This window comes from Cryptomeria japonica, chromosome 2 (assembly GCF_030272615.1).
Source record: "Cryptomeria japonica chromosome 2, Sugi_1.0, whole genome shotgun sequence".
NCBI classification, from domain to species: domain Eukaryota; kingdom Viridiplantae; phylum Streptophyta; class Pinopsida; order Cupressales; family Cupressaceae; genus Cryptomeria; species Cryptomeria japonica.
The window spans coordinates 258,567,308-258,583,827 of NC_081406.1; the positions used below are offsets into that span (position 1 = coordinate 258,567,308).

Sequence of the window (16,520 nt, forward strand, 5' to 3'; positions counted from 1 at the left end):
GCGATGATTAACAGTTACAATTTTACCATTATGAGGAAATTTCAAACACTTGTGAACAGTAGAAGCGATTGCTTTCATGGAAGAGAGCCAAGGATGTCCCAACTTCACACGAAATTGATCAAATGTAGGAATGATAGCAAATTGAACATTTAAGCATTTAGTGCCAACATCAATAGGAAGTGTTATAGAACCAATAACTGAACAAAAGAAGCCATCAAAAACTTTAACTATCACATTAGTATCATCGTACATCACTTGATGGAATTGCAAAGTATAAAGAAATTATGCAGTTATCACATTAACCATGCAAGCAAGATCAATAAGGACTCCTCTAGTGGGTATACTTTTGATTTTTGCACTTATGTATAAGGGGCCATCGGGCACCTTAATGGTCTCACTAGGATCAAATGTTATGCACAAATCCTTAGGAGGTTCTTGTTGATCTACAAGGTTCACCACGTTATTAGTTTCAAGTGTCACGTCATTGGGAGAGAAAGCAAGATGCTCAATTTCAATTACATTAGTGGAATGGGATGCTAAAGGATCAGTGAAAATTTGAAGGTTCTAATTAGGAGGAGCTACGGATTTGTTTCCTTTATCATTCACACCTGCCACAGATATAGTATTGTTGTCAATCAATTCTTGAGTCTTACTTCTCAATGAAAAACACTTTTCAGTATCATGACCAGGTTGATGATGATATTGACAAAAAGATTTAGCATTAAAATAAGGGGAAGTTGTTTTAGATGGATCAATTGGTTTGATTTGGGAAAGTTTTAGGACATTCTTTTGTATTAACTGAGACATAATGCTATGCAAAGATTCATTCAAAGGAGTAAATTTTTTTTCTCTTTTAAAAAATTTAGACAAAGGAGGCACACCTGTAGCACCTACAAACTGACTGTTGTTGTTGTTGTCATTGAATTTGATGAATCCTTTGTTTAGTTTGAACTTAGCAAACAGTTGTTGAGCACTATCACCCTTATCACTTGGAGCCATGGAAGAGGATGATTGTTCCAATTGACTCACAGTCAAATGATAATTGTGAAGTACTACGCACAATTGCGGAAAGGAAGTAAACTAAGCTAAGAGAAGTTTATCCCTACTGTCTTTTTGTAAATTAGCAATGATAATCTTTTGAATATCTTGATCAGGCACAGGAAAAGAAATCTGAGAATACAAATGCTTATATCTACCAATAAAATCAGTCACTTTTTCTTTAGCACCATGATTACAATGCATTAAATAAGTCAAAGTAACTTTAGGACCAATGTTATTGTGAAATTGTTGAATAAAAGCATTAGCCAGTTGTTGAAAAGAAGTAATCGAATAAGGAGGCAAAGAACAATACCATTGCAAAGCTCTATCCCTCAATGTTCTAGTAAGCAATTTTGCTAACAACCTTTGATCATGAGCAAAGTCACTACACAAAGTTTGGAATGTTTCAACATGAGTTAAGGGATCACCTTTTCCATTATAAAGTTCCAATTGAGGGACTTCTACATGTTTAGGAGGGACGGCTCTAACAATGTCATGAGATAATGGGCTCGCTACATCAAACGTGGGCACATTATACTTTGATTGATTCATAGAAGCTATTTGTTGTTGTAAGGAAGACATTGTTTGGGCAAGACTATTGATTGTAGCTTCGGTAGAAGGGTTGAAATGAGACATGTTGGAGTGCTAGAGGGTGGAGTAACATTGTTGAATGAAGGAAGAGATTGAGAATAAGATCGAACACTATGATAAGTGGGTAATGGAGACAATTGGGTATCACATGGAAGACTCATGGGATGAATGAAGGAATTGTGATTAAAGGAGTTGCCCCCTTGACTAACATTTATAGGTGGTGACTATGATTGGGTAACAAGGGGAACACTCATGGTAGGAGGAATGAAAGAAGAGGTATTTCCCCCATGACTAACATTTGTAGGTATGACATTTTGGGTAGAAGTAGCCATGATGTTTGATGTGAAGGTAAGGAACACTAGTCATGGAAGTTCTCAAAGGAATAGCATGATTAATTTGTCTAGGAGGTTGTGTATAACCTAGGTTTTCAGCACAACTCTTCATAGGCATGATATTAGAATCAACAATATGAGCAATACCACGCAAGATATCAACACCATGTTTATCACTTTGAATCAATCTTTTTAATCCTTCAATCAATGGGAGAGCTTCATTATCCGGGTATTCTTGACTAATCCATTGTTGAAGATTGTCAAATCGATTGTCCATCTTCACCAATTGGTCAATGGATACTCTACTCAGTGATTCTTCCTCATTGTAAAATTATCAAGAGGATAAACAAGAACATCTCAAGGATGGGAAGAAGCAGCAATATCCTCAGTGAAAAGAATTAGGCTCCATTTCCTCGGTAATTAAACCTTGGGTGACCTTAATTCTACAACTTTTTCCAATGAGGATACTATAGGTATGACTGATAGCAGTAAAACTCATGCACTAGGGAAAAGAAATTGAAAATTAGGGCTTTAATTTTGAAAGTTTGAAAGGAGGGAAAATCAAAATTAAAATTAGGGTTTTCCAAATTTAACCTCTTAATTAAAATTTTGAAAATTTGAAATGTTGAGATATTGAAGAAAAATGTTGAGATATTGAAGAAATCAATTTAAATTTAAAAATTAGGGTATGCGTAGTGAACCACTTAATTTTAAAATTCAAATTGACAATGGAAATGTTGAAATTCAGATTTGTTCTCGACTTTAGGGTGACCTAAAATCAATAAAATTTCACAAATCTCTGGAATTGTGCAGTAAAATACAGTCAAAACAAGCTCCCAAAAATTTAGCAGAAGAGGTCGAGACCAAGTAGGTAGCGACTTGCTCCGAACACATAGTTCGACCAACTTTTTTCCAAATTTTCGGGGAAGCAACATATTATGATTTTAACGTGAATTCCAGAAGGATATGGGAATTGGAGATATCGAGATATGCAAAATTAAGCCATGAAGGTCGAAATAGGACACTTAGGATGTTTGATAAAAGGATTAATTGAAGGACAACAAAAAGGGCACACCTGAGGGCCAACTTTTTATGATGTTTAGAGGGAAGACAAGAGGCTTTAGATTTGAATCAATTAAGTGCTTAAAGGAAGATTTGAAATTGCACAAGGTTGATTGAATTTTAAAAATTGCGGTTTGTTGCATAAACCACTTAATTTTAACAATTTAAATTTGAGATTTTGAATGTTGCAAGGAGGGAAAATGAATTTTTGAAATTGAAACAAAGGCCAAATTCAAGATCTACGCAATCCACAAGGTCAATTTTAAAATTAAAAATTAGGGTTTTGTGATTCAACCACTTAATTTTAAAAAAAAAATTGAAAATTTAAAGTGTAAATGAAAACTTGAATTGCAAAATTGAAAAGTTCTCAGATCTAAAACAATCAATCCAATTTAGACAAATGACAAGCTCAATTTTGAATCTAAAAATTAGGATTTTTGTGAATTCAACCTCTAAATTTTTTAAAATTGCAAAGAAATTAAGACTGTAAATGAAAATTGAAATTTTAAATTGCATGCATTCGAATCTGAAAACAAAAATCAGAAGCAAGCATAAGACATGTCAGGTTCACCAAAATGTAAAGTGGAAATTTGGGAACCTTAGCCAATTCTCCACGTGGAAGAAAGGTGGGAACTTAACTAAGGTTCAATTTTCACTTGGGGAGACTTTACATCAAAAGAGGGGGATGAATCTACTAGATCCAATCCTAGAGGATGCAAGGATTGAATACTAAGCAGATTGGAATGGAATTAACCCTCTTTTGTAAGTTGATTGATTGAATTAAGATAAAGTGCTGAAATTGAAGACAAAGTATGCGAAAACAATGAGCTACTAACTCGGGATTCAGCCGTGCACTTGGATCTAAGAAGTTTGAGATGATTCGGAGCTGCTCTACGAAATCCGGCAAAAGTTGAAGTGACCATGTGTTCGAACAGGGGCGCCCTCGTATCGGTCCTCCGAACTTTCCGCACGTCGAAAGGGTTTTTCCATCTTTGTGAATAAAGCTTAATTCTAGAAATACAGTTGCACACCTGTTTCCTGCACACAGAAAGAAGGGGAAATGTTTTGGGAATAGGGGTTTGTCTTCATATCAAACCCCGGTTTTGGATTTTAACCAAGTGGTTGAAATAATGTAAATGAAATGACTGAAAGTAGAAATCCTCCTCTTTGAGGGGATGTTGAATTGAATGAAATTGAAATGCTTATACCTCCTTGTGAAGTTTTGTTTGCTTTCACATGGAATTAGGGTTTCATGAAGTAGAATGTTGATCTCCTCTTCAATGCTTGAAATCTTGTCTCTATTGCTGCTCCAAAGCTTGAAAGAAGACTGAAAATGCTCAATTGCTCTTGAATGCTTGAATGCTTGGATGCTTGATTGAATTTCCTAATATCTTCAAATGAAAGGGAAAATCTCTCTTATATACTTCCTAGTAGGTTTAATTGACTGATTTTCCGACTTGGGCCAACATAGGAGGGAATTCCTGCTTCAAATTTGAGTTAGGTCAAAGGGGAGAGGATCAAGGGAGGTCCCAAATAGGGGATCCCAGGGTGCCATGCCCTGGTCACAGTGGATCCAAGGGCGCCACGCCCTAGTCCTGCCCTATTTTGGGGCAAGATCAAGGTGCAGGCAGAGTACAGGGTTGAATTGCAATGTATTTTTGATGTGCATGAGCATATTCAGGTCTCTCATCAGGCCGAGGGGTGCAAACACTAATGCAAAGATCCAAATGTAGTCGAAATTTCAAGGGGTGCAATTTTAGGATGTTACAATTCTTTATGCTCTTCTTTTCGAGATTATTCGATCCTCAAACACCAATGCAATATTGGAGTTGAGAAAATACAACACCACAGGAGCCCAAATGATCTCTGCAAGCTGAAAAACCTGTTACAAGGAGAAGCAAGGAAGCAAATCACAAAATGAAACAAATACACAAAAAATATGCTAAAAAAGAGAGAGCTCAATATTCACAAAATGTGTAATGTGATAATCCTTCTTCTTCCAATGAAAAGAAAGAACTCAACCTTTAATAGGTCAAGAAACCGTAAAAAGAAAAACCTAGGTTTGCACATAATAATTAATAAAAGAATTAATTATTATGCACTTAAAGTTAGCTTAAATGTAAAAGAGATAAAGGGAACTTAAATAATTAAACAAATATTGTTTAATTAATCAAGTAAATACCCGAATACTCTAACACCCCCCCTTAAGCTAGACTTAGGGAGAAGCTAAAACCTAGAATAGCTACTGAAAGCAGGAAAGATGGGTCCCGGCAACAAGGCCTGATCAGTTCCCAAATACAATGAAATCTCTATGAACTGAAGAAATAGAGAAAACCACGTGGGAAAAAACTCTACTCCAAAAAGAGATGGAAAAGAACACCACTGAAGCATGAAGAACCTGCAAACAATGTCGAAGAATAACTGTTGATCTAAAGAACCTCCACTGAAATAGAACATGACCAGGTAGAGAAGACTGTAATCTGTATGAGTGCCCTCAAATGACACTACTTGAATCAGATGGCAAACAAGGCAAACAACTGAAATCGAAGATACAGATGGCATGAAAACACCAAAGCCTGAAGAGCTGATCAATCGAACCACGGAAGCATTAGAACCAACAAGACAAACCTCCCCATAATGCTGAAGAGGGAGAGGGACAGGTACACTGAAAAGAATAGCCAATAAGAACTGCACGACGAAGAACCAGGAACATCGAAGGCGCAAATAAAGTACATGGTGTTGTGGAAGGAACACTCACTTGACACACATCATGAGGCGAATGTCGTGGAAGGAACACTCACTAAACAACGGTAGATGGCAAACAAGGCAAACATCAACCCCTCATGGCACTTTATAAGTAGTGCAATGTACAATAAGACACAAGATATGCAAGATCCCAAGTAAACAATGCATGATGGCACGTTATCTCAGTGCGTTTGCATAAACACAATGCTACAATGATAAAAAGACCGGAAATAGAAAGGAGAACCAAAATAGAGACATCGTACTCAGAGAAGAGATCCCAGGACCTAAAACAACCAAGATATCCACCAGAGTGCTGAAAAGCAAAAAACTAAATAAAATATGCATGGAGCAGAATCTGGAAATAAAACTCATATGGCTGGAAAGTACACAACACATGCTTTCCAAAAATATAATTTTTTCAAAAAACGGAGTTCGGATGCTCATTCTACGTCTCCTGGAGTGCAAAAAAGAGACCCCACTTTGACTGGAAAAAAACACATTCAAACAGCAAAATTGGAAAAAAATACCAACATCATGAGGTCCGGCTCAAAACCAACTTTCTGACGCCTATTCGTTTTCAAAAAAACGACTCCGTATGCCCAAGATATGGCTAGAAAACCAAACCCCCCTTCAAAACAAGAGGAAGGGGTAGTCTGGTGGCAGGAGTGGGCGGAAATGGCCAGTGGGCGACGCAGTGGTGGCGGACAGGTGGCATGACGGTGGTCGGGCGGTGGGTTTCGGCAGCATGAGCGACGACCGGGAAGCACAGGGAACGGCTGACAGCTGAGCGGTGGGGAGCTACGAGGGTTGGCGAGGGCCGGCGAGGGCCGGTAGAGCGGGGTCGGTGACGGGCTGCGGGCAGCAGGGCCGAGAGGCGGGGGCCGATGGGTGCTGCGGTGGCGGCTAGAGCCGGTGGTGGCCACAGGGAGGCCGGCGGGGGCCGCAGGGAGGCCGGCGAGAGCCAGAGCCGGTGGGGGCTGGAAGGGGCTGGAGGGGGCCGGAAGGCAGAAGCAGGTGACGGGGGCCACAGGGAGCTGCGGCAGCCAGGAGCCGGGGAGCTGCGGCGGCGGGGGCCAGGGAGCTGTGGCAACCGGGAGCCGGGGAAGCGTCGGTGGAGCTGCGGGCGGCAGGGCCGAGGGGCCGGCGGGGCCGAAGGGCCGGTGGGGGCCGAGAGGATGGGGCCGGCAACGACTAGCGGGAGCCGACAGCGACTGGCGAGGGCCGGAAGAGACCAGCAGACAACAGCGCGGGGCCCGAGGCCAGGGCTGGCGGCAGTGGCCTGTTGCAGTACCAAGGGCCCCACAGTACCCTGCGTACCGTGGGAACCCCCAAAAAATGATTTTTTTTTTTTAAAACAAAAAACTTTTCCTTTTCACCTTTTACAATATTTGTAAAAGAGATAAAGGGAGCTTAAATAATTAAACAAATATTGTTTAATTAATCAAATAAATACCCGAATACTCTAACATGCAATACTTGAGCATTGATTAGTAATTAATTACCAATACAATACTAATCATAAACAGTAATAGGTTATTAGTCAGTAGTATACATATACAAACAGTATTCATTATGCTATGTATGGGGAACTCATACCACAACCATTGTATAGAATCGAATTGTTGTATATTTACTTTCTTATAAATGCCAAATCTCATCTCCTCCAATGATGCCATGAATGCATGAGTGTTGTCTTCTTATACTTCTCCATCGGGCTTGGAGGGTTACAACCTTTCTTCAAAGTGGTAACAGTTGGAATCCGATGTGTTCCTTTGCTACTAATTGTATGTCTCTTCGTGATTTAATCGCTCTTTTTAATGTATCGTTGTTTATTCTAACTAATCCCTCATTCCGTACTAGAGAAGATCACTACTAGAAGGGAAGACAATCGGTTCTTTCATATAAATATTATTTACCATATATCATATCTTATCATATCTGCCCTGCAATATCTCCAACTGTTGATGATAGACAATTGTAGCATATTCTACAATCAATGAAATTGTGACGTCTTACTTGTGTAAGACAATTTCATATTATGGTTAGGATCTGTATACTGTTTTCGTCTAGAGTCATGGAGGGGACATGACAGTATATTAATATTACTATTAAATACTGCATAAGAACATGATCAGGCTTCATACATTAAGCATACATATTAAGCACATTCCCATGCATACCACCAAGAACAAGGATGTTACTGCATGTAAAACTTAATAACAGTTCTGATCTGATCTGATCGATGGTGAGTTCACTGGAGGCTTTTGATTCCTTTCCTTTATATCTCTCAATGTGAGGGAGAGGTCACACCTCTTCATCATGTATGCCCTTTGGCAAGAGATGCACCATTTCACCATTAGCACCCTTTGAAAGAGTGCAGCTCTTCATTAATTCTGCCCTTTGAAAGGGACACAACCTTCCACAATCAGATCTGCACTTCTTATTTAAATCTGATCAGCACTTCTGATTCCCAAATTATCCCCCGTTCAAATGAGTTCACTTCTCCCCTTTATACCTCATATTTGGGGGAGTCACAACTTACCATTTCCTTTTGGCCATTCATTAACTTAAATAAATTTTAATTATATTATTTTATATTTTAATTTTCATTTATTTAGTATTCTTTTGCATTTTAATTTTATTATTATTATTTACCATTAAATTCTATTTCAAAGTGGGGACATTACACTTCCAGATCTGAGACAAATTTCTATGAGCTGGAAACTACTTTGAATCAGATTTAGGCTTCTGGTGTGCAATATCTGTATGCAGCAACTTCTTCCAGAAATTGGTTAATGTATTTCTGAAGCAATTAATGTTCATTCACAAATTGATACTTGCATATTTATAAGGTCAGTTCTTGTCACTATTCTTATCTGCCATTTGAAAGAAGTTAACCTTTCAGCTGTGTATGTTTGGTAAAGTGATCCTGTTCATTGCAAGAATATTAATTTTGAAAACCTTAAACCTGCATGTTTGGAAACTCAAATCTGCAGTAAGAAAAGTCTGATCATACATAGGAACACTAAAAGCATCATTAAAATCAGAAGCAAACTCTGTTTAACAGCAATTTGGGAAACTGTAGCAGCTTGTATGCAAAGTGATTGTTATAATGTCTGAAGCTAATCTGGGAAGAGTTTAAAGCAATAAACTTAAAAGCGGCCATATAATCTTCATATCTTCAATCAGTAACCTATCACCAGCATTCAAACCAACTGTTTGACATAATGCCTGTGTACTAAATTAGGGAAAAAGTAGCAAATCTTCTGGATCAATTTTGGGGTGGGACATTACACATTGCCCCTACTGCATACCAAGTACTTGTTAATATACAAGTCTGCTGTTTGCCTTTATTAATCTGATCTGCTGTTTATACCCAAATGTATATGTGTATCAAAAATTCTCTCCTATTTGCCCCTCCAAATTGATTCTTTATTACCCTTTTATATCCCCATGTCTCTATGAAGAGATGTATCTCTTTGAATAGAGATAACCTTTTAAATGGACATGTCTCTTTGTTACAAATGCTGCCTTTAAAGTAATAACTACTGCTAAAACTGATCGTTGCCCTTTACTTCCTTACATTAATTACAGTTGCTGCCTTCTACATGAGATTAACTTGGGTGCCAAAATAATGAAGGTTGGCTTGACTTTATCTTATGTTAATTCCTGCGAGGTTAATGGCCATGCCAAGGGAGTCGGCCTATATTATTAAACATTTTCATAAGAGGTGAATCCTTAGAGGGGTTGGCCCATGTAAGAGACATAATTTAATTTATGTTATCCTCCCCAAGGTGGCGCTGCACAAATGACCAGTCGGCCTTTTTAAATAGTCGTAAATCCCTTAAACTGGTCAGCTCATCCTGGTAATAAAATGTTAATAATTAACTCTTTTATCCTTGTATCTAGGTCAGCTATAATCACACTTTCTTGGACGGCCTCTCACATGGAAAACTATCATTTTTATATTTCAATGCCTAGGTTTTACTTATTAATGCTGCAATCTCTCCTTATAAAATCTGTAATCTGCTGTATTTATTTGTGGGGCATGACATGGGTAACCTCACAACTCTCCTTGTTATCATCGCATGAGGATGTGATTCCAAACCCGTTGATGAACAAGGATAAACTGACTATGGTTTAGAATCTATATTATATATGTTTGGTTCTTTTTTTTCCAATAATTGAACTAATATAAAAAGTACCATATCTAGGAATGTGATTGGAAAACAATAGAATAAAATATTATAATAATGCACTCTTCTAATTAATAAGAATTTAGGACAGCTAACAACTATTTAGTGGTTTCTCATTTTAGGAGCAAGATACTCTTCATGGTGAGTAGTTTCATAAAACCCCACTAAGAAACTTAAGGTGGCTGCATCAATGGAAGAGTCTCCAAATTGTCTAGTGTTTGATAGATGACAAATGTTTGTATTATACATCTAGTTTCAGGCACATACACCAAAATTTGGGCTATAAATTAAAACTAGAATACAATGCTAACATAAACTGTGGAGCAATCACTTAGATAAAGACATATGCATTAGAAAGGATCAGAAATGTCACTCATAATGATTGTTTATACTGAAGAGAACAAAAAAGTAACTAAATGCCTTGACAAAATTCTCCTGGCATAACACAGTTGTAAGGATTGCACCTTTACAATATCTCCAGGAGTGAATTTCACTCGTGACACTTTCCCCTGGTATCGACTCGTAATTTCAATAGTTGCTTTATCACTTTGGACTTCACAGAGTGGTTGGAACTCATCCACTCTGTCTCCCTGCAAAAATGAAATAACACAATCATATGTTGCAAGCTCTAACAAAATTGTAAGTTGCACACATTAGTCATAATTACTAATTAGTAATTGCTAATTTAACAGCGAGGTCTGAAAAACCACTGTACAATCTATTAACTCCACTTTTACATATTTTAGGTATAAGTTAGATTAATTTTCTTTGGTACGCAAGAGTAAAATTATGATAATGTATCTGAAAAACAAATGGATAAAATGACAATGCAACTCAAGAGTTGCTCTATGTTGACTAACTAAATTAGGTGTACAAAAAGATGAACTGATTACAGCATTAGTTAATTTTGCTACACTTCATAGATTGCATGCAAGCAAATATCTGTAGTTAGATCTTCAATTTTCCGTAAAGCAACCTAAGAGCTTGAGAATAGTCAATTTGTCAATTCTACTGGTTGTATTCAAACTGTGGACCTGGGCGTAGGAAGACCACCTTCCACAATCTTTTCTACTCCTGACCCAGACCTGAGAAGATTCACATTTTTAACAGTATTATTGAGGAGATCCATAAAACATATTTGAAAATCACTTGGACTGGGCACTTAAACATTTGCACCAAAATCACTACGCCATTTTAGTTTCTATCTCTAGATAGAAATGAGCTTGCCACCATTTTTGGGATACACCACAAAAGATATCTAACATAACTTTAAGATGTCCTTCACACTATCTACAAGTTTGATCCCATCTCCAATGGACCAAGACTGACCGCTCACTTCCTGAAGATCAATACAATCACAAATCTGTAGCAGGGAACAAGAGGTATGAGACTGAAGACCTTCAGAAATTCATTTTTTATTCTTTAGCGCTACAAGCTCTTAGTGAGAGTGAATTCTCCTGTTTGGGGAAAAGTATGGCCTGGCTGTGAGTAAAAAACAATATGCAAACCAATCGTAGAAGCACCCATGTTTTTGGGTTCCTTTAATACATGCTTTCAAAACAATTAATTAATCATTTCAGCAACTCTGACTTCTTGTAATTTGCATCAAGCAAACCTCATATTAAAATCTATACCAAATAGTGTAATTTCACAATTCTTTGATATTTCATATGTAATTTGGATCCTTTTGCAATAATGGGAATCTCAGTGCTGTCTCAAAAAAAACTAGAAATATAAATATCTACAGATTCAAAATCTTTTAGATACATAATGACCCAAAAGGGAAAAGCTCTTCCTATGCTCACCTCTTGCACAAACCATTTGAGGAGCTCACATTCTGCAATCCCCTCACCTGTTTGTGCCAATGGAACTCCAACTATTCCTCCCCCAGGTTCCATGCCATTTCCATGAGCTTGACTTGAAAGGAAACTCTTTTGAATTGCATATGAACACTCAAACTGCAACAAACAACATAATAACAATCATTTACAAGGCTGAAGAAAGAGCACAAGTTAAAAATTTATCACCTTTAATTCAATCTATAAAATAAAACATTATAAAAACTCAATAACAGACAACAATTCGGCACTAATTGTGATTAGTTACCATTCATTGGTAAGAGGCAGAAAATCTATATAAACTTGACTAAAAAGTAAAATGGTAAATAAGCAGTTTGTATATTTTGAAGAGAAAAATATGCATTTTTTTTGCAACTCTCACAAAGATAAATATTTTAACAAATAGTGATAAGAAATTTAAGCAACATAGCTCAAATATAAAGATGATAATATCAGAAGCAATGTGCTAGGGTAAAATGAAAGGTAAAGAGAATGCACAATGAAATGATCATAATAAGCCAATTGATTAAGAAGTTTGAACGGAAAAAGAACTGTACAAGAACTTATTTGCATCCCCCATTCCTAGTAATTCATAAGCTTTTTTATACAAGGAAGATATTTAGATCATCCTCAATTGCCAAATCAAGGTTTCAATTTTGATTGAGCATTAAAGGAAACAAGAAGCTCTTGAATCACTACCTTAAGCCTCCAGAATACTTGGTGGCACTGGATCTTTCTAGAAGTCATTCAACTCTTTCCATCCTCTCTCTTTCCAGGTCAGAGTTTTCTTTTCAATCCTCCATTTGTTGTAGTGAACTCTAGACTCAGAATGACTCCAAATGTTAAAAAAAATTAGGTTTAAATGCATATAGGCTGATGGGCCCAGAGTAACAATCATCAAGCAAATTCATTCAGATGTATGGTATCTGATTCAGACATCAGAAATATTTTTTTACCTAGAGAAATCTAGGTGAGAGATAGTAGAATTATTGGAAGGGGCACAGCATTCGATTTGCTCAAGAAATTAAGAGGGCCTTTAAAGGAAATTAGACAGCTGATGTCCATCATGTTAATGCTAAGGAGCTCATCAGATTTTTTGACATGAATAAGCTAAAGAGGAGGCAGTGAGGGCTTGCCTGGATGATCTGAATAGTTTGATTATTGATAAATAAAACTTCTTGGAAACAAAGATAATCAATAGGTGGTCTGACTGTCAAAGTAAGCAAGATCTCTAGTGGGAATGATGGTGGGGATTAGATGGCACCTCTGATGCCAGTACCTCCCCTACATCTCCCATCAGATGTTAAAAGAGTAAAACAGGGACGGCTGGTTTAGGACTTTGATTGGAAAGCTAAGGCCACAGTTGTAGGTAGTTATTATAAATCCCAGAATGATGATGGAGCTGGTGAATGCTTTGCGATGGATTCTGAAGTTATGAAAAGTGTTTGGGATGTCTGGAGAGTATTCTGATGTTTGTTAGAAGTGACCCCAGAGCTGGTTCGCATGATCTATGGTGAGAATTCAATGACATTCAGAGAATAGTTCCCCTGTGGCAGCCCAGCCTTGGCCAGCAAAGGTGTTGAGGCTATCAATGAGTTTGTTGGTGAAGTAGGAATAGTGGCATCAACTAGGAGCATAAGCAGCGCCTACATTCAGTTAAAAGGGCTAACATACTGCTGAAAAACCCACCGTAGATTGCCTATGCCTAACAGTTTTGTCTACCTGCTGGGGCAAAAAGTTGGTTTCTCAACATCCTGCTAGGTACCGATTCCAGTGATACTCGATGATATGGTAGACTCCAGCTTGACTGCAGCAAACCTCGATGATAATGGAGTTTCAATATTTGAATTCGGTCATCCTTTGTCCTGAAAGTTTGGTTGAACATTTGGCCTGGATGGCTCAAGAAGATTTTAAAGTCTGGAATTCAAGTATGTAGTTGGTAGATTTCAGCCATGATGGATTTATATGACATCACATAATCCAAAACAGACAAATATCTCGATGGAAGCATTGTCTCTAATTAATAAGTTTCAGATTTTATTTTCTGAAACAGCATTTTCTTAGAAGTTGACCTTGTTGAAAAAGACTTCTGTAGAACTTATTGACAAATATATTATCTTTTCCAGCCAAATTTGTAAGGGCCCTGATTTCAAGTGCGTGGGATCCTGTTTAACTTCCTACCATCTGATCAGAACAAAAGAGCTAGCACCCCTTTATCAAAATAGTCAATATAAAATAGATAACTGTTTGTGCATTTAAAGCTGGGTCTGTACTGAATCAATCCTCACATTTTTTATTTTTAGAAACCTGTGTTATAGAGCTGTAAGTGAAAAAATACACAAACTTTAAGTTGAAAGCATAAACAAACTTTAAGTTAGAAGCATTCTCCTTTTAAGAAAGGTAATTTGCAGTAAAGTGAAGGCATTATAAATATTTCCTACAATGGGAAGAAGATTGAGATACAGAATTACATAGTGGTTATGATATCTCCAAGAATAGAATGGACTCCCTATTCTGCAATACTGTCTTTAAAAGGGTCCTCTGATTCCCATATCATATGACAGATAACCAAAAAGCTCGTGTCCTTGGATGTACAGATCAATTAGAGGGGTGACAACCCCAGTAAAGTTGGGCTATGTTGAGCATTAATACGATTCTGATTGTCCAATTCTTTTATTGATTAAAATCTCATATTGTTAAAATTCAGTGCAGAACCTACACTTATGACATGCCCAAGGGAAATGGCTCGTAGGAGATCAAAATAATGACAGCTACCCAGCAACTGCAACCTAACAATAACAATGGCATCCGAATATCCTCCTCAAATATGTCATCCATTAAATTAACGTGAAGCTATCATTCACATGCAAATATAAATTCACAGCAAAAGACCAAACAGGGGCATATCTTTCCCATACAGAAGTTTTCAACTGTATTGGCATTGAAGGCACCACTCAAAAGGAATTGAAAGTGTATAATTTCTTGTAAATGTAACCCACACTACCAAAAACATTAAATTTGCATGGTTTAAAATACATTCTAAACACCATATCTAGGCTTCCATTATTTTTCTAAATCGATATGTAGAAATTGATATCAATACTACAATTGAGTCCTATTTAAACAAGATTTGCAAATTAATTTATTCCAATTAAAGTACGTAAAAGACTACGTTGATTCCGGCACTGATGAAAAAAATTAAGCTAATTTCCAACGAATTGATTTAATCGTGCTATCAAAGAAAAAATCCACATCAAACTCTCTCAATTTTGGTAAAAGAGTAGAAATCGTCCTCAATTAACGAAATTTGCACCGGTTTTGAGAAAAAATGCTTCATACTTTCAAACCAAAGTAAAAGTAGGTCAGTTTCAATCAGAAATAACCTTTCCCCGGGCGAAAGACGGTTCCCGTCTCATCAAGGAATCTAAATTTTGCGACAATTCCCGACATTTCGCACTAAATTTCGAGACTCGGAAATCCTCTGCATTATGCAACCGAAATGGTAAAGAATTGAATAGTTTCCTGCTAAGCAGTATTCTTCTCATCGTTCTCAACAGAAAATCTCTGTTGGTCTTAATCATCGAAAAGCTTGAATGTTAGAAGTAGAAATGGTTACCGTAAGGGCAAGACCCGTGTATTGCTATTGGCGAGGTTTGTTGAGGAATTTAAATATTATAAAGGTATGGAGGATGACTCCGAATACCTGGCATATCGTGCGAGACGCAACTTATTATACATTATCTTAAACTCAGCCCCGTCAGTGATGAAATGTTTAGTGGAGAAGAAGGGCACTTAGCCTCCAACCGCAATTATTCCGTTAATTTCCACTTCTGTACCTACCCTTAGCAATGCGAATATTCATGCGACGTAATAAATCCAGAGGAATTCAGGATGAGGATGCAATGGAGGGTTTGTAGGGAAAGAGCACGTCAAATCCACCTTCTCAACTTATTTGAAATTAATTCTTATACATTATAATAGATGTTTGGTATCTTCAGTTATCTTTCATTTTAATATGCGGAAGGCGTCTCTTATATGAGATGAACTACCTGTTTTATGTCTATGAACGGTTGAAAACCTTTCTTACAGATGCAAGACCAAAAAAAAAAATCGAGTTCGTTCATCAATTTTTATTCGTTTGGCGAAACGTGGGCCCACACTCCCACTCATTGCTTTCTGGTAAAATTGTCTCTTCCCGAGATTTTCTGATGCGCTAAATTCAAACGTATTTTCGAATGACGTGCAACTTGCAGTGCTCGGACGGTACGGCGTTACTATCGATAGCAAATTGTCTTGTCATCGTTCCACTGTTTTTTTTACTTTGTTGTCAACTCATGTTTTCAGGCATATTGTGAACAATGGAACAAAGGTTAACCGGCATTTCTTCCCATACATGTTGAATAGTTATTAATTTTTTTATTATAATGTTTATTTAGTTCTCATGTATAATTTGATGTTTATATAATTTTATTTTTCAGATAGTTTTGCATTTTATTTATCAATGCAATATATTTATTATTTATGATTATTGTTTAAATTATTATTTTTAAATATTTAAATTTTGATATATTTTGATTTTGTATAAATTTAATTAATTTTAATTTTTGAATTTATATTTATTCTCATGTTTAATTTGATTTTTTTATAATTTTATTTTTCATTTATTATTAATTTTAAAAATTAGTTTTGCAATTTATTTATCAATATAATAAATTTAT

General features: G+C 36.9%; 1 protein-coding gene across 5 annotated transcripts in view; it reads right to left on the reverse strand.

The window, feature by feature from the left end:
- LOC131049928 (lipoamide acyltransferase component of branched-chain alpha-keto acid dehydrogenase complex, mitochondrial) overlaps positions 1 to 15,798 on the reverse strand; it is a 46,702-nt gene extending 30,904 nt beyond the window's left edge. Inside the window, exons 1-4 of one of the 5 annotated variants that reach the window (XM_057984025.2) lie at positions 15,506 to 15,798; positions 15,186 to 15,283; positions 11,770 to 11,922; positions 10,429 to 10,554 (exon numbers count right to left, since the gene is read on the reverse strand). In XM_057984025.2, the coding sequence (XP_057840008.2) occupies positions 10,429 to 10,554; positions 11,770 to 11,922; positions 15,186 to 15,283; positions 15,506 to 15,512 (384 nt within the window). In that variant the 5' untranslated portion in view covers positions 15,513 to 15,798. Of the gene's footprint in view, positions 1 to 10,428; positions 10,555 to 11,769; positions 11,923 to 12,501; positions 13,904 to 15,185 lie in introns of those variants that run through there. The other 4 variants (XM_057984027.2, XM_057984024.2, XM_057984028.2 and 1 more) reach the window with 4 other exon arrangements.
- Between the last annotated feature and the right edge of the window lie 722 nt (positions 15,799 to 16,520).